The sequence below is a fragment of the Panthera leo genome, chromosome E2, assembly GCF_018350215.1.
Source record: "Panthera leo isolate Ple1 chromosome E2, P.leo_Ple1_pat1.1, whole genome shotgun sequence".
Lineage (NCBI taxonomy): Eukaryota > Metazoa > Chordata > Mammalia > Carnivora > Felidae > Panthera > Panthera leo.
In genome coordinates this window covers 43,954,441-43,978,798 of record NC_056693.1, presented here as the reverse complement: position 1 = coordinate 43,978,798, position 24,358 = coordinate 43,954,441, and the positions used below count along the sequence as shown (strand labels likewise).

Here is a 24,358-nt window from a genome sequence, read left to right as displayed (position 1 = left end):
CTTCTGATGCTCTGTGTTCTCTGTCTCAAAAATAAATAAACATTAAAAAAAATTTTTTTTAAAGAAATAAAATTTAAAAAAATTATTTAAAAAAAGGCTATATCCCCACCTTTGCACTTAGGAGCAATAGCGGTGACAATTTGAGTTTTCATTTCACTGACTCCATTAATGGTCTTTTAATTCGTTCAGAAGTTGGTCAGCAAAGAGGGGTTCTATTTGTTGGGTCCCCTTGAACCCAGCTGTCCCCTTTGGGTAACTCAGTGAAGCAGTCAGGGTCGTGCCCATTGCCAGGGAGCAATCTGAAGCACGGGCACTGCTTAGAGCAGCTCCTAGTGCTGGGACTTGCCCAGCTTCATAACACACCACTGTTTCCCCTTCTGTCAACCTCTTTCGCCTTCCTACTTGGTCCTTTCCGGGTGCTTTCCTTTTCTCCCTCCTGCTCGACACTCCGGGGCACTGCTTAGCCCCAGTAGCGGTAACAAGACCTCGCAGCCCAGAGCCCCCTCAGAGAAGTAGAGGCAGCAGGCACGGATGGCAACGTCCATCACTCATACCCTGTACTAAGAGCACAGCACACTGCTCTACATAACAGGAAGCCACCAGGGAAGCTCATAATTTCAGGTCACTGCTCAGATGATATAGCTTTTAGACAAATGTTTATGAACATATGCAGGAGAGAGAACAGAGAAGGGAACAAACAGAAAAGAAACAAGTTTGGGGGCATCTGGGTGGCTCAGTCGGTTAAGCATCCGACTCTTGGTTTCAGCTCAGGTCATGATCTCACAGCTCATAAGTTCAAGCCCCGCATCAGGCTCTGCACTGTCAATGCAGATTCTCGCTCTCTCTCTGCCCCTCCCCTGCTCACACAAGCTCTTTCTCTCAAAATAAATAAATAAACTTAAAAAAAAAAAAATACGGGTAGCCGGGTGGCCGAGTCTGTTGAGCTTCCAATTTCGGCTCAGGTCACGTTCTCACGGCTCGTGAGTTCAGGCCCCGCATCAGGCCCTGTACTGACAGCTCGGAGCCTGGAGCCTGCTTCAGATTCTCTGTCTCCCTCTCTCTCTGCCCCTCCCCTGCTCCTGCTCTGCTTCTGTCTCTCAAAAATAAATACATGATAAAAAAATTTTTTAAAAAGAAAAGAAATAAGTTTGAAGGGTGACACAGAGAGAAATGAGGTGGGCAGGCATTGTGAATCTGGCTGCAGCGCTAACAAATTACCGCACACGTGAGCCACGCTGACTTTTAATACATTTGTATCTCAACAGCTTCTTCTGGCAAGGCTCCTATGTTGATGGTCCTCTCATGGGAGAGTAGTGATCCCTGCTATGTCGCACTTAGGAGTCCTGTCTCCTCCGTTAATGTCTTATGCTTCTGTAACCTCCACGGCACCTTTACCGTCCAGGTACCCAAATCCTTACTATGTCAGCAAAAAACAGCCACGTCCCCCTAACAGCTAATAATAACAACAAACAGCGTTTGAATTATACAGCATACCCTGTGCTTTACATATTTCATTTCATTTAATCTTCCCAAGAACTTAATGAAGGAGAGATGAATAGTTTAATACCGATATTAGTAGTAATTACTTTTTGATGAGCACTACTGAGGATGGGGTTCGGTACTTTATACACATTACCCTTAATCCTCACAACCACCTTCCAAGGCAGGTATTATTATACACATTTTATTAAAAAGGAAACAGAAGAGGGGTGCCCGGGTGGCTCAGTCGGTTAAGCATCTGAATTCGGTTCAGGTCATGATCTCACAGTCCGTGGGTTTGAGCCTCACCCTGGGCTCTGTGCTGACAGCCAGAGCCTGGAGCCTGTTTCAAATTCTGTGTCTCCTTCTCTCTCTGCCCCTCCGCCCGCTCTCAAAAATAAATAAACATTGAAAAAATTTTTAATTAAAAGGAAACAGAAGCTCAAAGAAATAGCCTACAGTAGTTGTTGCAAAATGACAAGAAGAAAGAGGCTATATGGACTGTCTAGGCATGCTAAGGACTGGCATCTAATAAATGAAGCCCCAGCCCTGTAAAAGATTCATTTATCCACGGATATGCTTTGGCATTCAAGAGGAATTCTAGACCTTTCCAACAGCCCTTTTCCAAAGAACTAAGAGTTGTCTTTTATAACCACACACACAAATATTCACACAGACACGAAGACATGCACTCAATCTGTGTTTACCTCTTCCTCAGGTTTTAGCGGTTTTCTCTTGGTGGGGCAGAATCCCAGCTGACACAGACCTGCTGCAATATCCCCAAAATGGCGGCAGAAAATCAAGCTCCCCAGGGAAGTGTGATGCGCAATGTTCAGAAGAATCCTGCAGCTGGTGTAGAGTCTCCGGGTCGCATCGGGAGGAGCGCTCAGACACACCACATCCTGAACAACGGCACCAAACGCGGTCCTGCATCTCAAAGGGACTCCCACACCAGGCACGAGATACGGGCAGACGCCGAAGGTGACTACAAACTGCAACACGGACTGGACAGTCTTCTGCTGTGAGATGCTAAGTGTATCTGGGCTCAGGGCAGGAGCGGCTTCCGGAGTCCTCAGGCTGGGTTTACCTGGACTGAAGTCAGCTGCAAGGCGGATCATGGTTTCCTTCAAGCACAACAGCAACAACAAAGTTTGAGAGGTAAAACTCCAGGTGACATCCACAGAGTTTTGTGGCCATTCTGCCTTATTAGCAATTTCATCCCTTAGGAGTTTCAGTTTCTTCCAGTGCGGATCCTTCAGCAATTTGTCCTCCAAAGCAGACAGGTTGGAGCTTAAAGTAGCCAACAGGACATCATGTTTTGTGATCTGTAGTGAACCTGAATCCGATGCTTTTGAAGAAAAAAAAAAAAAAAAGATTATCTACCTGGGAAACAAACTGTACTCTATGTGGAATGCCTTGCCCTCTCCCAGCTCATCCCCTGGGGCCTGGCTCAGATATCATTGCCCCTGGAAAGCCTCCCCAAGTTGTGCTGCCCAAGCCTAGGCAGAATTCAAGACTACATTTTCTGCCTACCCAGAGCACTTTGGGATGTAGTTAGAACAGGGTACCTAACATGGTTCATCTAGTTGGTTTCTATTCCCCGTGTGTTCTGAGGGCAGAGGCCATGTCTATCGCCTTAGTGGGCTTAAGTTGTAGGCAGAACAGAAAAATAAAAGGCTGAATAGTTACCACAGTAGAGTCATTCAAACTGTTCTAAGTGCCAGAGATAAACCACTGAATAAAACAAAGTCCCTTCCCTCAATGATACTTACGCTCTAGTGAGGTAGACCACAAAATACAGGCCCAAGGTGCAGAGGGATTCATTCAATCACCTCTACACCCAAAATATCTATTCTCAATGCTTCCCGACCCTTCTTAAAATGGTCTTTTCTGCCCTCTACTGATGAAGGAGTGCTCACATGCTCACAGCAGTAGCTGACATAGTTAACAACTCCCTCCCTGAAACGCTCTTCTCTCTTTTTTAAAAATGTTTATCTATTTTTGAGAGAGAGAGAGAGAGAGAATGTGGGGGAGGGGCAAAAAGAGAGGAGGACAGAGGATCCGAAGCAGGTTCTGTGCTGACAGCAGAGAGCCCAAAGTGGGGCTCGAACTCGGGAACTGCGAGATCATGACCTGAGCTGAAGTCTGACACTTGACTGACTGAGCCGCCCAGGTGCACGGAAACACTCTCCTCTCTCAGCTTCTGAGACACCTCAGTGGCCATCCTTCCAGTGCCTCCACTGCCAGCTCCTCCTCTACCAGGTCTTTACATTCCCTGGGGCTTATCCTGAATTCTGTGCTCTCTTCAAGGATCTTCCCCAGGCCCATGTCTTTAAAAACCGTCTATAAGCTAACCCTCCCAAATTTGTATCCCCAGCCCATGTGTACCCTCTAAGAGCCAGGATAAGTAAAAAGAAAATCACATCTATGCATAGTATAGTCAATTGTTAAAACTAGAGAGAAAGAGAAAGTCTTGGAAGCAGCCAGAAAAATATGACGCATTATATATAAGGGATGATGCTGTGAATGACCGTGAACTTACCACAAACAGTGACTGCTAAAAAGATGGTAGAAAAACATCTTTAAAGTATGACAGAAGAAATAAAATGTCAACTCAGAATTCTATATCTAGTAAAAATAATCTTCAAAAATGAAAGTAAATATATTTAGATCAATGAAAATCAAGAGAACTGACTTCCAGCAGACAAATGATAAAGTGAATTCTTCAAGCTGAAGGAAAATAATACTAGATGGAGACTGGGAACTTCAGAAAGGAATGAAGAGCATCAGAAATGGTAAATATGTGGATAAATATAAAAGACTAATTTTTTCCTCAATTTCCTTAGATACATATATATGTGTCTAAAGCAAAATTTATTTGAAGATTTTTTTTTTTTAAGTAATCTCTACACCCAATGTGGTGCTTAAACTTAGAACCCTGAGATCCAGAGTTGCACATTCTACTGACTGAGCCAGCCAGGTGCCACTCTAAAGCAAAATTTATAAAGTTTTATTATGGATTTATAACTTACGCAGATATAATAAACATGAACACTCTAGCGTAAATCCCAAGTGGGGGAGGGGGAGCTATAAAATGACCCTGATAGTTGCAAGGTCCTAAAGTGTTATGTGAAGCAGTACAATATGAATTCTAAGCAGATTGTGAAAAAATAAGAACATATATTGCAATTTTCCCAGGACAACTATTAAAAACACAATGCAGAGGCACCTGGGTGGCTCAATCGGCTAAATGTCCAACTCTTGATTTTGGCTCAGGTTATGATCTCCTGGCTCATGAGTTCAAGCCCCAAATCAGGCTCCAGGCTGATAGTGTGGAGCCTGCTTGGGATTCTCTCTCTGCCCTTCTCTCCCTCTCTTTCTCTCAAAAATAAATAAATACTTAAAAACAACAACAACAACAACAACAACAACAACAACACAATGCAGGGCTCAGTCTCTCCCTTTCTGCCCCTCCCCTGCTCGCACATGCACTCTCTCTCTCAAAATAAATAAGTAAACATTAAACAAAATTTTAGGGGCACCTGGGGGCTCAGTTGGTTGAGCATCCGATTTCAGCTCAGGTCATGATCTCATGGTTCGTGGGTTCAAGCCCCACATCAGGCTCACTACTGTCAGTGCAGAGCCTGGTTTGGACCTCTCTCTCTGCACTACCCCCAACTTGCACTCTCTCTCTCTCAAAAGTAAATAAAACATTCAAAAAAAATTTTTTTACCACAATGCAAAAATGAAGGTTATAGTTATAAAACCATAATAAAATGTTGAAAATGTAAATGAAAACAAGCAGTAAGACTTCAGAATGAAAGTTAATATATCTTCTAAGAGGCAAATTAGAAATGGGGCACCTGGGTGGCCCAGGGAGTTAAGTGGCCAACTCTTGATTTCTGCTCAGGTCATGATCTCACAGTTCGTGAGTTCAAGCTCCCTGTTGGGATTTGCACTGACAGCACAGAGCCTGCTTGGTATTCTCTCTCTCCCTCTCTCTCTGCCCATATCCCACTTGGGCTCTCTCTCTTAAAAATAAATAAATAAACCATTAAAAAAATTTTTTTTAAAGAAGCAAATTAGAAAGGATTAAAATGGAATAACTAAAAGAGTGCTCAACAGTGCATTACTTATAATGCGTAAAATGAGGAATACATATCCAGTAACAGATTGGATGAGTAAATTGCAGTCTACCTATATCTAACATACTATATGTATGTATAATATTTATTTTGTTTATTGTTTATTGTCTCTCTATAAACTAGAAAAAAAGCTGCTTGAGGACAGAGATGTTGCTCGTTTTGTTCACTGCTATATTCTCCTTGCCAGAACGAGGCCTGTCTGATATGTAGTAGCTGTTCATAACAAGTAGTTGTTGAATGAATGAATAATGGAATATTTGCAGCCATCAAGTAATGTTGAGGGACGCCTGCCTGGCTCAGTCAGTAGAGCATCTGACTCTTGATCTTGGGGTTGTGAGTCTGAGCCCCACATTGGGTGTGGAGATTACATTAAAAAAAATAGTTACACGGAACATTATTTAAGACATACTCATTAAATATATTCTGAAGTGAACAGAGCATGAAACACTGTATGAGCAAAAGATATGAATAGTTTATAGAAAAAGAAATGCAAATGACTTCTAAAATATGAAAATATGATCAACCTTGCTCATAACAGAAAAGTAAATTAAAACTGTACTGAAATAGCACTTCCCATTTATCAACTGGCTAAAATCCAAAAGTTTTATAACACATTATGTGGCAAGGTTTTGGGAAATCACACACTCTCATACATTGCTCTTAGAAACTAAAATGGTACATTCCTGAAGAGAGCAATTTGGCAATATCTAGCAAAATTACGTACATATTTAACGTTTGGCCCAGCAATCCTGCTTTTTAGGAATCTATACTACAGATAAATATATAGGCAAAAATGCAAAATGACATATACACAAGCTTATTCATTGTAGTGCTTCTTGTATTAACCTGAGACAACCCACATGTCCATTAATAGAGAACTGATGAAGTAAACAGTGTATATCCATATAATGGCATGCTTGTAAAGAGGAAGATTTCCATGAACCACTATGTAGTGACCTCCAAGACATAGTAAATTTAAAAGTAACGTATAAAAGAATGTCTATCATATGCTACCTTTTGTGTAAGAAAGGGAGGGAATATAAAATACATTATTTGTTTTTATTTTCAAAAAGGCAGTGAAAGAACAGGGTAAAAAGTAAAATGAGTTGTCTACAAAGAGAAGAAAACAGTGGGGAGGAGCTAGGGATAAATTGATCTAGTTCTAGAGTTTTCATTTGGGGACCCTGTCTATGTTTTTCAAGTTAAAAAAACAATTAAATGAAAATTTTTTCAAAATAATTCCTAAAAATAAAACACAAACAAACCTAATAATTCTGTACGTTATGTCCAAAGTTGTCAAACTACTATCTGCAGGTCAAATGTGGCCCACCACCTATTTCCATAAATAAAGTTTGATTGGAGCACAGTCATGTCCGTTTACTTACATGTTATCTTGCTTTCAAGCTACAGCAGCAGAGTTGAGTAGTTGTAACAGAGACAAAGCCCAAAATATTTACTGTCTGCTCCTTTACAGAAAAAGTATGCAAACTCCTGCTCTATACTGTTAGAGGCATAAATGGAGAGAATTATTTCAAGTGACTTGAAATATAGAACTTTAGGAGCACCTGGCTGGCTCAGTCAGTGGAGCATGTGACTCTTGATCTCAGGGTTATGAGTTTGGGCCCCATGTTGCATGCACTGTATTCAAAAATAAAATCTTAAAAAAAGAACTTCATACATCCTGAGGACAACAAATAAAAATAGTCTAGGACCAGTAGGTTTGTTCATGGTGGTAATGCAGGATTTGTTATTTTAAAATATTATATGCATGTGTGTGTGTGAATGGGTGAGCATATATTTATATATGTAAGTATATATAGGAAATAAATAATTACATTAATTTCACTGGAATCAATATTTTCAGATAAAAGAAATACAAATATTAAAATATAAAATATAGAAGAATGGCTAGGTGGACAAATATGTGATCAAGAAAGAATCTAGGTCATGGTATATGGGTTTTCACTGTAAAATTCCTTCTGCTTTTCTATAAGCTTGAAAATTTTCGGGGCACCTGGGTGGCTCAGTTGGCTAAGTGTCCGACCCTTGATTTCAGCTGAGGTCATGATCTCACGGTTGTGATATCAAGCCCCATGTCCGACTCCGTGCTGAGCATGGAGCCTGCTTTAGATTCTCTCTCTCTCTCCCTCTCTCTCTCTCTCTCTCTCTCTCTCTCTCTCTCTCTCTCTCTCCCCCCCCACCCCCCGTCCTTCTCTCCTGCTCAGTCTTTCTTTCTCTAGAAAGAAAGAAAGAAAGAAAGAAAGAAAGAAAGAAAGAAAGAAAGAAAGTTTGCATAACAAAATGTTAAAAAAATTTAAACTCCATCATATTTCATTGTAATTAGAATATCAGTAAGAACTGGGGCACCTAGGTGGCTCAGTCAGCTAAGCACCCAACTTTAGCTCAGGTCATGATCTCCTGGTCCATGAGTTCGAACCCCACATCAGGCTCTGAGCTGACCATATGGAGCCTGGAGCCTGCCATGGATTCTATGTCTCTCTCTCTCTCTGACCCTCCCCTGCTCACACTCTGTCTCTCTCTCTCTCTCTGTCTCTCAAAAATAAATAAGCATTAAAGAAAAAAAAAGAATATCAGTAAGAACCACAGATTTATGTTTTGGTTTCTGAAAACCCACAAAGGTCCTAGCTCTAATAATTGAAAAAGTCTGGAAGCAATGATATCAGGGGTAATGAATATGCCTATTACCCATATTGTGGTCTCTACCATTTCTCCTTAAAGAGAGCTGTTTTCAAGAACAGGGCAAGAAATGTATGAGTCTGAGACATCTTGTCATGCCTGTAAGGAAGGAGACTATCAAAGACTACGGGTCATTGCAAAGAGCCCAAGAGCCAATTTGGAGTGGTTTCCACAAACCACAATTTGAGTATCAAGAATAATGAGTACAGGAGCACCTGCTGGCTCAATCAGAAAACATGCGACTCTTCATCTCTGAGCTGTGGGTTTGAGCCCCACTTGAGGTGTAGAGATTACTTAAATAAATTTTTAAAAAAGAGAAAGAATAATGAATACATATTGCATGTACAAAAAAATCTATCAGTTCATAATAAAACAAAGAAATCACTTCACTGGTTACCTTTGGAAATTAAGACACTATCATTCTGAAAATGGATCAATAACAGGAACGCTATGAATCTGTTATTAAAATATACGTATGTACAGGGGCACCTCGGTGACTCAGTTGGTTAAGCGGACGACTTTGGCTCAGGTCATGATCCCCCAGTCCATGGGTTCGAGACCCACGTCAGGCTCTGTGCTGACAGCTCAAACGCTGGAGCCTGCTTCAGAGTCTGTGTCTCCCTCTCTGCCCCTCCCCACTCATGCGCTCTCTCTCTCTCAAAAATAAATAAAAACATTTAAAAAATTTTGAAATATACATATGTTTCTTTGGAAATTAAGACACTATCATTTTGAAAATTGATCAATAACAGGAACACTATGAACCTGTTATTAAAATATGCATATGTAGGGGCGCCTGGGTGGCTCAGTCAGTTAAGGGTCTGACTCTTGGTTTTGGCTCAAGTCATGATCTCACAGTGAGATCAAGCCCTGCTCTGGGCTCTGTGCCCTTCCCTGACTCGCGCGTGCTCTCTCTCTCTCTCAAGAATAAATAAACATTATGAAATAAATAAGATAAAATAAAATATACACATGTATATATACATATACATATACATATACATATACATATACATATACATATACACACACACATAGAAAAGTGTCTTAAAGGTTATATGTCAAGTGATGCCCGGGTGGCTCAGTTGGATAAGCGTCCGACTTCGGCTCCGGTCATGATCTCCCGGTTTGTGGGTTCAAGCCCCGCATCAGGCTCTGTGCTGACAGCCTGGAGCCTGCTTCAAATTCTGTGTCTCCTTCTCTCTCTCTCTACCCCTACCCCATTCATGCTCTGTCTCTCTCTCTCAAAATAAATGAATAAACCTTTAAAAAGAAAAAAGGTTGTATGTCAAAGTATTAAGTGATCATCTCTGGGAGGAAGGGTTATGGGTGATTTTTCTTTTTCGCTTAATCATACTTAAAATGTTTTTCAAGAGAGAATATGTATAGTTTACGTATTTGAAAAAGTTATTTAAAAAATTTTTTTAATGTTTATTTATTCTTGAGAGAAAGAGAGAGCATGAGTGGGGGGTGGGCAGAGGGAGAGAGGGAGACACAGAACCTGAAGCAGGCTCCAGGCTCCAAGCTGCCAGCACAGAGCCCAAAGCAAGTCTCGAACCCATGAACCATAAGATCATGACCTAAGCTGAAGTCAGACGCTTAACCAACTAAGCCCCAGGTGTCCCTAAAAAAGTTATTTTAAAGTTATAAAACAGGGGTGTCTGGGTGGCTCAGTCGGTTAAGCATCTGACTTCAGCTCAGGTCATGATCTCATGGTTTGTAGGTTTGATCCCCATGTCAGGCTCTGTGCTGACAGCTCAGAGTCTGGAGACTGCTTCAGGTTCTGTGTCTCCCTCTCTCTCTGCTTCTCCCAGCTCATGCTCTGTCTCGCTGTGTCTCTCAAAAATAAGTAAACATTTAAAAAAATTTTAATAAAAATAATAAAGTTATAAAACAGTATGTAGTTTATGAGACTTTTTTTTTTTAAATATGAAATTGTCGAGGTGGTTTCCATACAACACCCAGTGCTCATCCCAAGAGGTGCCCTCCTCAATACCCCTCACCCACCCGCCCCTCCCTCCTACCCCCCATCAACCCTCAGTTTGTTCTGTTTTTAAGAGTCTCTTATGTTTTGGCTCCCTCCCTCTCTAACCTTTCTTTCTTTTCTTTTTTTTCCTTTTTTTTTCTTTTTTCCTTTTTTTCTTCCTTCCCCTCCCCCATGGAGACCACTTTTGTTAAAAAGAAAATAGTATTTCCCAAAATGCAATTTCCATATACTGGAGATTAGGGTCATCTTAATGTTCTTCTTTTAGTTACCCTATTTTTTTTCTTTAAAAAAATTTTTTTTAATGTTTATTTATTCTTGAGAGAGAGAAACAGAGCATGAGCAGGCAAGGGGCAGAGAGAGAGGGAGACAGAGCATCCGAAGCAGGTTCCAAACTCTGAGCTGTCAGCATAGAGCCCGATGCAAGGCTCAAACTCATAAGCCATGAGATCACGACCTGAGCCAAAGTCAGACACTTAACTGACTGAGCCACCCAGCTGCCCTAGTTTCCCTATATTTTAAAAAACTTTACTATAAGGAATATCAACTACTTATATAAAAAGAAAAAGGAACATAAACTACTCATTAAGAATAATGAAAATCAGAAAAGTAAGAATTTTTCAGTACTTCTCTAAGATTGTCCAGGGCAAGCATTCTGACCCACTAACATGAATATCTGGTTCCTTTAGCTAATATATACCTAAATAGGAAATAAGTGCTTTCCTAGTTTATCACCACCAACCATTAATATCCCTAAACAACCTCTCAGGGACTTCCTGCAACTTTATAAGATCTTTGAACCCAAACATGGGAAGCAAAGTGATTTCAAACAAAAGCTTTGTTTTTCAAGAGCCACTTAATAAAGTAGTCTCCTCTGCCCTCTACTGGTGAAAAACAAAATCTACTTGAAAATAAAGGCATCCCCTAAAGCAGCAGTTTTCAAAGCAGGGTACAGGGACTCAAGTTTTCAGGGGTTTCAGATTTTGAGGGACTCTGCAGGTTCCAAACTATTTTCATATTAATACTAGGCCATTATTTGCCTCCTACAGTCTCATTCTCTCATGAGTGTACCAAGTGTGAAAAGTTCATTCAGTTTAGGGGCACCTGGGTGGCTGTCAGTTAAGCATCTGGTTCAGTTAAGTGTCTGACTCTTGACTTCGGCTCAGGTCATGATCTCACGGTTCATGGAAACAATCCCTGTGTAGAGCTCCGTGCTGAGAGCATGGAGCCTGCTTGGGATTCTCTCCCGCTGCCCCTCCCCAGCACGCGTGTGTGTGCTTTCTCTCTCTCAAAATTAATAACCACTAAAAAAACAGATTCCATATCGTAACTAACCTTTAAGAAATTACCTCTCGTTCAGTTTTAGTACAGTATGAAAAAATACAATTCTCTGAAAAGGCTATTGAGTTCTTCCTTTTCCAACTACGTATCTATGTGAGTCTAGATTTTCTTCATCTGTTCCAATCAAAACAACCTATCATGACAGATTGAACAGAAAAGCAAATACAAAAATCCAGCCGTCTTCTAGTAAGCCAGACATCAAAGAGACTTGCAAAAATGCAAAACAATGCCACTCTTCCTGATAAGTTAACTCTTGATCACTACACTACACCATGCAGCCTCGAAATGTTACTGTATGTACCACGTAAAACTACATCACTATCACACTTCAGGAAATGTTGCCCTTATGGACAGCATTATGGATTCTTCCCAATCACCAATTTGAATGCCTATGCTTTGTGACATTTAAAAGCAGACTTCACAGTTTGTGTGGAACTTTTTATTATGCTCAAAGTGCAAAGCAATATGGCATGCAAGATTAAGTATGGTGCATCTTCATTATACACAGATTATCAGATTTTCCAGCTCCTTCCCCACAACATATTCAAATTCAATGATAGAATTTGGTCTGTATTTAACACAGAAAGATATTTTTTAGGAAAACTATTGCTGAGATGGCCTCCATTTCTTACACACAAAACTTCACTAAAATCGACAAATCCCTTTCAAATTCTGCTTAGCACATTTCTTAACAAGAACCTTAACCCAGGTGGTGAAACTATTATTTGCCCCATGATTGACAATAGAAATGGAAGGCAGAGGAGAACACGCTTAATGCAGCAGAACATTTGATGCCTCACAAGTGAAAGACTATTGGCATCTCCCTTCCTTTCTATATAATTCCCACCGAGACCGAATTCCTCTTCCTCTTGTAGCCTTCCACAGCTCCACTCAGGGGTGACTCCTCTATCCAACTGCCATCTGCACTAGCCTCTCACCATTAGTGTGATCCTACTGTGTGAACTGTCTCTTCATCTACAGACACACTACCATCTCCCCAAAAGACAAGATACTTGAGAGCACACATTTTTATGTAATTTTGTTTCTCCAAGAGCAGTGAGGACAGACTATTATATACAGATGACTCCCAGTGCATATTACCTCAAAGGGAGTCAATTTAAAAAACTGTTTTAACGCTTATTCGTTTTTGAGAGTGAGAGAGACAGAGCATGAGCAGGGGAGGGGCAGAGAGAGATGGAGACACAGAATCCAAAGCAGGCTCCAGGCTCTGAGCTGTCAGCACAGGGCCCGATGCAGGGCTCGAACTCGGACTGAGAGATCATGACCTGAGCTGAAGTCAGACGCTTAACCGACTGAGCTTAACCGACTGAGCCACCCAGGCACCCTTCATGGGGAGTCAATTTAAAGACAGATCAGGGGCACCTTGGTGGCTCAGTTGGTTAAGCGTCTGACTCCTGATTTTCGCTCAGGTCATGATCTCATGATTTGTGGTTTGAGCCCCCTATAGGGCTCTGTGCTGACAGCGTGAAGTCCGCTCGGGATTCCCTCTCTTCCTCTCTCTCTGCTCTTTGCCACTCACACTCTGTCTTCCTTTCTCTCTCAAAATAAATCAAATACTTTTTTTAATGTTTATCTATTTTTGAGAGACAGAAAGAGACAGAGCGTGAGCAGGGGAAGAGGAGAGAGAGAGGGAGACACAGAATCTGAAGCAGGCTCCAGGCTCTGAGCTGTCAGCACAGAGCCCAACGCAGGGCTCAAGCCCACAAACCATGAGATGATGACCTGAACCAGAGTCAGACGCTCAACCGACTGAGCCACCAAGGAGCTCCAAATCAAATAAACATTAAAAAAAAAAAAAAAAAAAAAAAAGACAGATCAAAAAAAGTTTAATCTCGCTGCATGTAATTTTAACCAGTACTTTCACCCTAACTCCTCAATACATCAGGGACATCTGAATACTCATGACACACAGGTATTTTTTAATTCCCTCAGCAAGTGATATGATAAAACAGCAGGCAGATGCACACAATATATAATAGACTATATGTGCAAAATCATACCATTTTACCACAGTACTTATCCTTTTTCAAATAGGAATGCCTGAATTCCTGTATGTTAAGTGAGCACATGTATGTGACTCCACAACACTCTTGGAGATTTAGAGAGGTGTTCTATAAATGTGTTTTGTGTACGTGTGCTTTATGATAGATGATTACTTCCAGATTTTTTGCTTATTTAACCTTGTTCTCAGTCATTTGTAGATAGTTGCAGTTACTAGACAAGTGACCTCTCAATTAGCAAGTTAAAACTGTCTTTTGCAGTTTTCTTCTTCACTGGGGCAAAGTAGTATAGTTATCATACTATAGTGGAAGGTACCGGAACTTAAATCCTGGCTCTAGCCAACCCCCCGCCTCCCACAAAAAAAGTATCCAAAATATATAAAGAACTTATACAATTCAACACCCAAAAAACAAATAACCCAATTTAAAGATGGGCAGAAGGGGTGCCTGGGTGGATCAGTTGATTAAGTGTTTGACTTCAGCTCAGGTGGTGATCTCACAGCTCATGAGCCCGCTTTGGATCTTCTGTCCCCCCCTCTGCCTCTGCCCCTCCTCCTCTTGTTCTCTCTCTCAAAATAAATAAACTTTAAATAAATAAATATATAAATATATAAATAAATAAAAATGGGTAGAAGACGTGAACAGACACGTCTCCAAAAAAGAACTGGGGGTGGCTGGCTGGCTCAGTCGGAAGAGTGTGCAACTCTTGCTCTCAAGGTGGTGAGTTTGAGCCCCATGTTGGGTATAGAGATTACTAAAAAAAATAAATAAATAAACTTAAAAACAAGAAAAGACATCCACATGGCCAACAGACACATGAAAAGATGCTCAACATTGCTCATCAAGAAAATGCAAATCAAAACTACACTGAGGGGCACTTGGGTGGCTCAGTCGGTTAAGCATCCAACTCTTGGTTTTGAGACAAGAAGAAACAACAAGTGTGGCCGAGGATGTGGAAAGGCATCCTCGTGCACTGTTGGTGAGAATGCAAACTGTGCAGCCACTGTAGAAAACAGTATGAAGGTTTCTCAAAATATTAAAAATAGAACTACCCTGGGGGTGCCTGGGTGGCTCAGCTGATTAAGCATCTGACTCTTGGTTTCGTTTGGCTCAGATCACGATCTCACAGTTCATGGGATCGAGCCCCACAGTGGGCTCTGTGCTGACAGTGTGGAGCCTACTTGTGATTCTCTCTCCCTCTGTGTCTGCCCCTCCACCGCTCACAAGCTCTCTCTCTCTCTCTCTCTCAAAAATAAATAAATAAACATAAAAAAAATAGAACTACCCTATAATCCAGTTATCACACTACTGGGTATTTACCCAAAGAAAACAAAAACACTAATTCAAAAGGATATATGCACCCTACTTTCATTGCAGCATTATTTACAGTAGCCAAATTATGGAAGCAGCCCAAGTGTCCATCAATAGATGAAAGGATAAAGATGGATAAATATGGCTGAATATTATTCAGCCGTAAAAAAGAATGAAATCTTGCCATTTGCAACAACATAGATGGAGCCAGAGAGTATAATGCTAAACAAAACCAGTCAGAGAAAGACAAATACTGTATGATTTCACTCACGTGGAATTTAAGAAGCAAACAAAAAAACCCACAAGCAAAGGGGAAAAAGAGAGAGAGAGAGACAAACCAAGAAACAGCTGTAGCTAACAGTTCTCTTAGCTACAGAGAACAAACTGATGGCTACCAGAGAGGCCAGATGGGTAAAACAGGCGATGAAGATTAAGATCATTGCACTTGTAATGATCACCAGGTGTTGTATGGATCTGTTGAATCACTATATTGTACACCCAAAAGTAGTGTAACACTGTATGTTAACTATACTGGAATTTTAAATGAAAGAAAAAAAATAGGGGCACCTTGGTGGCTGAGTCATTTGAGCTACTGACTTGATTTTGGCTCAGGTCATGATCCCCAGGGTCGTGGGATTAAGTCCTTCTCGTTTAAGAAGATCCGGCTTAAGATTCTCCCTCCCTCTTCCCCTCTGCCCTTCTTCCTCCCTCACACTCCTTCTCTAAAATTAAAAAAATATATATTTTTTAATATTTGTTTAGAGAGCGAATGTGTGTGCTTTGTGTGCACATGCAAGAAGGAGAGGGGTGGAGAGAAAGGGGGAGAGGGAATCCCAAGCAGGCTCTGTACGGTCAGCACAGAGCTGAATGCAGGGCTAGATCTCACTAACCCAGAGATCAGGACCTGATGGTCCTGGGATGACTTGGATGACTGGGGAGCCTGGGTGGCTCAGTCAGTGGAGCAACCGACTTGGGCTCAGGTCATGATCTCACAGTTCATGAGTTTGAGAAAAGTATCAAGCTCGTTGCTGTCAGCGCAAAGCCCGCTTCAGATCCTCTGTCACCCTCTCTCTACCTGTCCTCTGCTCACACTCTCTCAAAAAGAAAAAAAAAAAAGAACATTAAAAAAAAAAAAAGAGTTGGATGCTTAACTGACTGAGCCACCCAGGCAACAGCTGCCTCCAAAAACCTTTTAAATAAAATAAATAAACTGTTTTAAATCCTGGCTATGATGCACCTGACTAGCTAAGTGAGTAGAGCATGCCACTCTTGATCTTGCAGATGTGAGTTTGAGCCCCACGTTGGCAGAGAGCCTACGTAAATACATTAAAAAAAAAAAAAAATCCAGCTCTACCACTTTATTAGACTGACATCGGGCAACTTCCCCATACCTGAGCTTTAGTTCCTTCATCTGTAAAATGGAATACAAAAAATATCTATGCTATGGAATTGTAAGGATTAAATAATACATGTAGGGGCACCTGGGTGGTTCAGTCGGTTAAGCTTCAGACTTTGGCTCAGGTCATGATCTCACAGTTCATGAGTTCAAGCCCCACATCGGGCTTTGTGCTGACAGCTCAGAGCCTGGAGCCTGCTTGGGATTCTGGGTCTCCCTCTCTCTCTGCCCTCCCCAGCTCGCACTCTGTCTCTCTCTCAAAAGTAATAAATAAACATTAAAAAAATTTAAAAAAATATATATATATATATGTAAACAGCATATTATTGGGCCTGATACTTGGTAGGCACTGAATCACTATTACTTTTTTTTTGAGAGAGAGAGAGAGAGAGTGAGAGGGCCCAAGGGAATAATGGGCACAGAGAGAGAGAGAGAGAGAGAGAGAGAAAATCCCATGAAAGTCAGAGAAAGAGAGAGGGGAGAAGAGAGAAAGAGAGAAAGAGAGAGAGAGAGAGAGAGAGAGAGAGAGAGAGAGAAGCAGGGCTGACCCGAAGCAGGGCTCGAGCTCACTGAGGGTGAGATCATGACCTGGGCGGAAGACAGATGCTTAACTCACTGAGCCACCCAGGCGCCCCTCAATGACTATTATTAATGACTTCTTTTCACTTCTCCCAGGTATAGTATAATGTTTGTGGAAGTTTCTGCATTTGGGGGAGTATCTTAAAATTTGAGACTTGAAGCATCACCTGATGGCCCTTCATGTACCTTACTTTGCTCACGAACAAACCCCTTCTTGCACATATACGGTCCCTATCTCTCGTGTCCTTTCTCCAAACTCCAGATAACATCAGAGGCTCCACACTTAATAATCTGCCTTGATTTGAGAAGGGAGTTCGGTAGACCTCGGCCCTAGGTCCGTGTTGTGCCCCTAATTTGCCCACATAATCTGTGTCAGGTCACTTCATCTCTTCAGCGAGCCTTAAGTGTCCCCAGGTGTAAAAGGAGAGCGCCAGGCTAAACCACCGCCATGGTCCCTGCAGATTCTAAATTGGGAAGATCTTGCCAACTCACCAGGAAAGATTACAAGTGACTGTAAATCCCTAAACGCTGTCCCCAAACCCAGCTCAAACGCCACTGCTTCCATCTTCTGCACGCCTCGCCATTCTGTACAAATCTCCAGCGTCCACATTAGACCCTGAACCCTCAGGAGGTGGGACCTCACTTAACGCGTCAGGAGCGCTACCCTCTTGGAAGCTCTTGCCGCAGTCCCTACCTCAGAGGGTGACAGTAAGGACTGAGTGGAACCAAGTACCCAGGGCGCTTAACAGTGAGTGCCTGGCACAAGGTTGGCGCTCAAGAGACGTCGGTTACCATCAGTGTTCAGCAAATCCCATCCCCTCCTTGAGCTTCGGTTTCCTCAAGTAAAATGAGGCTGGACGGACAATGCCCAAAGCCCCCAGGAGCCTCAGAGCTGGGGGTCCCGGGGAGGGCCTGAGAGGCGCACGCTGCGGAAGGCAGGGCAGCCCGGGAAGACTGGTGGCCCTGAGAGTCCCGAGTGCAGCCCGGCGCCGAGATCCGTCCTCTCACCTCCCGGGCTCAGCAGAAGCTTCAGCGCCTCCAGAATGCTCTCCAGACCGCACGTTGCCAGAGCCCCGCTGCCCGCGACCGGTCGGCGGGCCGCCATGACTGGAGTGGAACGCGCCACTAGCGACCTGCCCAATCGCCTCTGCGGACTGGCGTCGCCGCCATACTGAATGTGGCGGAAGGCGCTAGGGGTGGGGCCCGCCGCAAGGGGCGGGGCCGACGTGGGCGGAGCGCCCTTTTACACAAGTTTTCAGTCCCCGTTTAGTCCCTTGGGCAGAAAAAACAGTTAACACAACCAACCTACGTGCACAATTTCAGAAACTCAATATGATTAACCACTAAGTAACGAAGAAGAGAGAAGTATAGTAGTTTATCATAAAATGATACCTATTTCACTATGAAAATAATTGGGTACCGGAGCACCAAAAGACATAGTGAAGTAAACAGATGCTGTGCCTACTTATGATGAAGTTTGGATACATAAACATCACTCAACTGAATATTTTTTAATTTCTTTATGAATGATATTTAAAAACAAGTGCTGGGGGTGACTAGCTGGCTCAGTCAGTAGAGCATGCGACGCCTAACCTCAGGGTCATGAGTTCAAGCCCCAGATTGGATGAGGAGCCTACTTTCAAAAGAAATTAAAAATAAGTGCTAAACACAGACACATGCATTTGAATAACCACAAATATTGTTATTGGTGATACGATTTTTGAAACGTAATAATTACCGGTCCCAATAAAATGTTGATCTTTGCTGTGTTTATATTCTTGGAAAATTCTGGGTACATTAAAATTGTGCCCTCCCCACACCCCATTGTGTTTTTTAATTTTTTTAAATGTTTGTTTATTTTTGAGACAGAGGGAGACAGAGCATGAACGGGGGAGGATCACAGAGAGGGAGACACAGAATCCGAGGCAGGCTGCAGGCTCCGGGGAGTCAGCACAGAGCCCGCCTGGGGCTCGAACTCACAAACTGCGAGATCATGACCCCAGCTGAAGGCGGAGGCTTAACCGACTGAGCCACCCAGGGCCCCCCACCCCATTGTGTTAATAGGTAAAACAGAATTCATTTGAGAGTCACCCCAACAGGGACAGGCTTTCACCTACACGAATGCTGGTGGGACATTCTAAAGTCATGTTGTCTGAAAGTCATGCTACAAATCTAGGAGAGTACTTCTGAGGGCAAGACCTTTAGCTTCCCTTCAGTAAAAGTCAATAATCATTGTCACGGCCACCCCCACCACCCATTTTCTGAAAGTTCTCCCAAACAGGCTGTCTTATTTCTCCTTGAGATTCCCTGAACTAGCCTGAGTTCATCAGACCTGATGACTGCCCTTCAGCATTTAGCTGTTGGAAGTCTTAGGAAGTGGGATGTGCTCCACTGCGAGCCCCTGCCACTGGAGAAAGAAGCTGGTCACTTAACTCCTTTCTCAGACCCCTCCTGGTCACTCTCAGGACTTTAGGCTCCAGCCCAAATCCATCAACCATTTCCTACTCTCTAAAGTGAATAGGTAACAGAACCATTTGCACAAAGTTATCTTAGGGAGTTAAAGCGATACTGTTCTTAAGCATTTAGCAATGTCTCCCACAGAGGGGATAATTAAAAAATTGTACGTGTGTCTTACTCTCCATCTCTTCCTCAAATAAAATCCTGCAAAAATATCTTTAAATTGGAAAAACATTTTTGAAGGGGAAATAAATGACCTGCGAAATTACTACAACGCTCTCTTTATTGTGTTATACATCCCACGCCAGGCTTTGTGAATAGACAATTTTTCTCCAGTTATGTGTGTATCCAAGTTCATTTTGAGGAATAAAAAATTTAAGGTCTCCCTGTACAGCTCCCCCCCCCAAAAAAAAGCCTAAAACAAAGCAAAAAACTTAAGGTCATTTCAAAATATTAAACATTTAGTGAGTTTGGCATAAAGATTTGTGTGGGAATGGCCCAGCCCTAAGATTTGTGGGCACTAGGGTAGAAATACAAGTGGAGGCCTTCATATCATATGCTTAAGTTTCAAAGTATAAATCAAACGAATAGCCTGTTAAATAAAATCTTTTGTTCTCCTACTTTGAAAAATATACCAGGTTTCAATTGGGAATTCTCAAATTTGGCCTCAGAAATCCATATTGGATGTGGCAGTATGGCAGAAGTCAGCCTCCCACCTCTGGCCTGACCCCTTTCCTTCTCATTAGTGTCTCCATCCTGCATTCACACATGTGGATATCCCAGCCTGGATGTGCACACACCTCTAAGAAACTGCCCCTTGGCACCCCCTTAGTGTTAGGAATACACGAACAGGGTTCAGCTTCCAGAGGGAAGACCAAGCGAAGAGGCCCACGTAGCACTGGAAGCAGGCTCAGGGATGATTGGACAGGGAAGTCCAGAGTCCCAGAACTTGGAGTGAGGTCTGGAGGGAGGATTTGGGGTGGGCAATTCCCCTAGGACTGGCGTATTTCTTGTCCGTGAAGATGCGAATCATGGAGGAGGCCAGGTGGGGCCTGTAAGGATGGGACCCAGAACGGAGGCCCTACTAGACAAGCCTAAGGGCGATACTGGTGTGGGAGTTACAAAAGATGGTAAGAGGGGTCCCCAGAGCTAATCATCCTTTATCCCCAAACCAGATATTGGCATAAGATTTTATTATTTGGACTCTAAAAGGCTCATATACCACAAAATGGCATGTTCAGTTTTTTTTAATTTTTGTTTTGTTTTGACAGAGTGTGAGCAGGGGAGGTGCAGAGAGAGGGAGGGACAGAGGATGCAGAGCAGGCTCTGCCCTGACAGCAGAGAGCCTCATAAGGGGCTTGGAGTCAGGAGCAGTGAGATCACAACCTGAGCTGAAGTTGGACGCTCAACCGACTGAACCACCCAGGTGCCCCTCACGCGTATAATTTCAAAAGCAGTGTCAAAAAGATCCTATAAAATTTTTCCAGCAAAAAAATATATCCCACGTAGAATATTCGGTGCATCTTAACACATATGATAGGATGTCAGAGGAGTGCCTAGGGCCTATAAGTTGATAAATAAGCTCTGCATCTGAAAAAAAGGAAGTGTTCTCAAGCTTCTCCCGCCCCCACAAAATCATTCAAATTGGCTTTTATTTTATTAAAAAAAATTTTTTAACGTTTTATTTATTTTTGAGACAGAGCATGAACGGGGGAGGGGCAGAGAGAGAGGGAGACACAGAATCTGAAACAGGCTCCAGGCTCTGAGCCATCAGCACAGAGCCCGACGCGGGGCTTGAACTCACGGACCGCGAGATCGTGACCTGAGCTGAACTCAGACACTTAACCGACTGAGCCACCCAGGCGCCCCTCAAATTGGCTTTTAACTACCCTACTACTTCCTTAGAATCCGGTATTTACACTTACAGGATTTTAGTTTATAGAAATTGAATTTTGGCAGTCCCCTCCTCGTTTTGCTCTGGGCAAACACATAAGAAGAGCTGGGAGACTCTCGGGCAATCATGCTGTGAAATACCCATCACGACAAATATTCCAGAAGAGCTACATCGGAGAGGCTGCTGCTTCCCCACAATGAGCCACCCGGGGATGTTCAACACACACACAGTCTATATTCATGAAAAACGTATTCCATTGATTTTAAGTCAACCAACAAGGAGCCCATTATCAGGGACTTGGGGGACAGCAGCTCAACAAGATACCCCAGCCTGCTGGGGCTGCTTGCTTCAACCCAGAGAACTAACGAGGCTAATGGCACCCTGTAGTTATCCATTGTCTTACAGTAACGATTCCCAGTAAAGACCCCAGCAAATTAAGTGTTCTTATGGGTACTTATCTTCTAAAGCCACATGTGATGACTGGAGTGGTTGCATGCCATTTTCCATAAATGACCCTTAAATTCTTACCCTACTCTTGTCAAAACTTTACTCACTGTGATAATCCTCACCACTCCCTCCACAGAGAAGGGGCCCCTGAAACTCACCTAATTTTCATTTTTTTTAAGTGATTTTATTTTTAGGGTTTTTGTTTTTTAAAGATTTTAAAGTAATCTCTACACCCAACAAGGGGCTCAAATTTACAGCACTGACATCAAGTCTCATGCTCCAATGACTGAGCGAGCCAGGCACCCCAATTTTCATGTAATTTTTTAAAGCTTATTTGAGAGAGGGAGAGAGGGAGAGAGGGGGAGAGGGGAGGGAGGGAGACAGAGAGAGAGAGAGAGAGACAGACAGACAGACAGAAGGAGGTAGGGAGGGAGGGAGGGGCATAGAGAATCTCAAGCAGGCTCTGCCCTGTCAGCACAGAGCTCCATGCGGGGCTCAAACACACTAACTGTGAGGTCATGGCCCAAACCTGGATCTAGATCTTAACCGACTGAGACACCTGGGCGACCCTTCATTTACTTAAAAAAATTTTTTTAATGTGTACTTATTTTTGACAGAGCACAAGCGCGCGGGGCGGGGGAGGGGGGTGGCGGAAGGAGGGAGGGAGGGAGAGAGAAAATCAGAAGCAGATTCCAGGCTCTGAGCTGTCAGCAGAGAGCCCAGCGTCCCTTTATTTTATTTTCTTAATGTTTATTTTTGAGAGAGAGAGAGACAGAACGAGTATGGGAGGGGCAGAGAGAGGGAGACACTGAATTAAAAAAAATTTTAATGTTTATTTACTTTTGAGAGAAAGAAACAGAGGTGTGAGCGGGGAAAGTGCAGAGAAAGGGACACAAAGAATCCGAAGCAGGCTCCAGGCTCAGAGCTGACAGCACAGAGCCCAACGTGCGGCTTGAACTCACAGACCACGAGATCGTGACCTGAGCTGAAGTCGGACACTTAACTGAGTCACCCAGCCGCCCCCCTTCACTTATTTTAAAGGAAGGGGTTTCTCTCTGTAGTACCACTCTTTGGCATCAATCAGATATTTATCATAGAGGAAGAACTTTTCTCTATCCTCTTAGGTTCTGAATAGGAAGGTGTGTGAATTAAACAGACAAAAGATTAGAAGACAGATTTTTATTCACATCCAAGGGAGTTCATAGGAAAATGTGACTCAAGAAGTGATTACAATTTGGGGCTTATATTCCATCTTAATAGGGGAAGGGGAGAAACAGCTTACATCCCGTCTTACTAGAAAAAGGGCACTTATGGGAAAACACGTGACTTTGAGAGAAGATCAATGAGATGGGAGCTATGATTTCTGTCACACTATGTGTTTAGGTGATTTCTTTTTTCTTTTTTTTTTTTTTCAACGTTTATTTTATTTTTGGGACAGAGAGAGACAGAGCATGAATGGGGGAGGGACAGAGAGAGAGGGAGACACAGAATCGGAAACAGGCTCCAGGCTCTGAGCCATCAGCCCAGAGCCCGACGCGGGGCTCGAACTCACGGACCGTGAGATCGTGACCTGGCTGAAGTCGGACGCTTAACCGACTGCGCCACCCAGGCGCCCCGGTGATTTCTTATCCTGAGGTGCCAATTTCTAATCTCCGGTGGTAGGAGTCAATCCTCCCTACTTAGGAAACTCCTTGGGAGATGCTTTATGACTGCCAAATCCTTTGAAGAGGCTCTGCTTTTAGGGAGATAAGGGGAGTCTTTGGGAAAAAGCCTCTTCACGGTGCTGTATTCTGGATCCTTCATTTCTGTTTCAACGGACAGAGGCTCTTTACTGTCTTGGGTACCCTCCCCAGGACAGCTCATCACCCCTGCAAACAGATGCCATCTTCACACAACACCGCTTTCCATCGCATACTTCTGCTCACAACACTTGAGTTGTGCTCTCTGACCCACTAAATCCAGTCCAAAACGCAACGGTTGGCCTTTTCTCTCCAAACACACTGCGTCCACTTAAGTGATTCTCTCTACCCGAACTCCCTTGTTGTGCCCCTTATTCAATAATAAAAACAAGAGCTCACATTTAACAGACCACTACCATGTGCCAGGCACTCCTCTAAATGCTTTATACACATCAATGCTTCCTTTGGAGATAAGGAAATCGAGGCATCGAAAGGTGAAGTAACTTGCCTAAGCTCACAGGTGGGAAGGACAAGATCAGGATTGGAATCCAGGTTGCACGGCTCCAGGGTCTCATGTCTTCTCCACATAACTGCCTTGTCGGTACCCGTGGAACCAGCAAGAGGGAAACCGAGGCGCTGTTTTCCAGGCTCGATGCAAACCCCTTCTCTGTAGCCTTTCTCAGAAGTCACGTTACCTGACTGGTTATAGCCCTTTGCACGTGGTGGTACTTTGTAAACAGTTTAATTCTGTATAGAACCATTTTATCATTTGTCCTCATTGTAGTTTTTTCCCCTGACCTTTTTTTATTGTGGCCAAATACACACAACGTAATGCCAAATCTGGCGTCATGATGTTTTTCTCTCATTTTCTTCTGAGGGTTTTATAGCTGTAGCCCTTATGTTTTAAAAAGTCTTTCATTTTGAATTT

At 42.9% G+C, this 24,358-nt stretch overlaps 1 protein-coding gene across 3 annotated transcripts in view; it reads right to left on the bottom strand.

Moving 5' to 3' along the window:
- TANGO6 (transport and golgi organization 6 homolog) overlaps positions 1-18,076 on the bottom strand; it is a 191,800-nt gene extending 173,724 nt beyond the window's left edge. Inside the window, exons 1-2 of one of the 3 annotated variants that reach the window (XM_042918981.1) lie at positions 17,962-18,076; positions 2,187-2,827 (exon numbers count right to left, since the gene is read on the bottom strand). In XM_042918981.1, coding sequence (XP_042774915.1) covers positions 2,187-2,827; positions 17,962-18,058 — 738 coding nt within the window. In that variant the 5' untranslated portion in view covers positions 18,059-18,076. Of the gene's footprint in view, positions 1-2,186; positions 2,828-17,445; positions 17,620-17,961 lie in introns of those variants that run through there. The other 2 variants (XM_042918982.1, XM_042918980.1) reach the window with 2 other exon arrangements.
- Between the last annotated feature and the right edge of the window lie 6,282 nt (positions 18,077-24,358).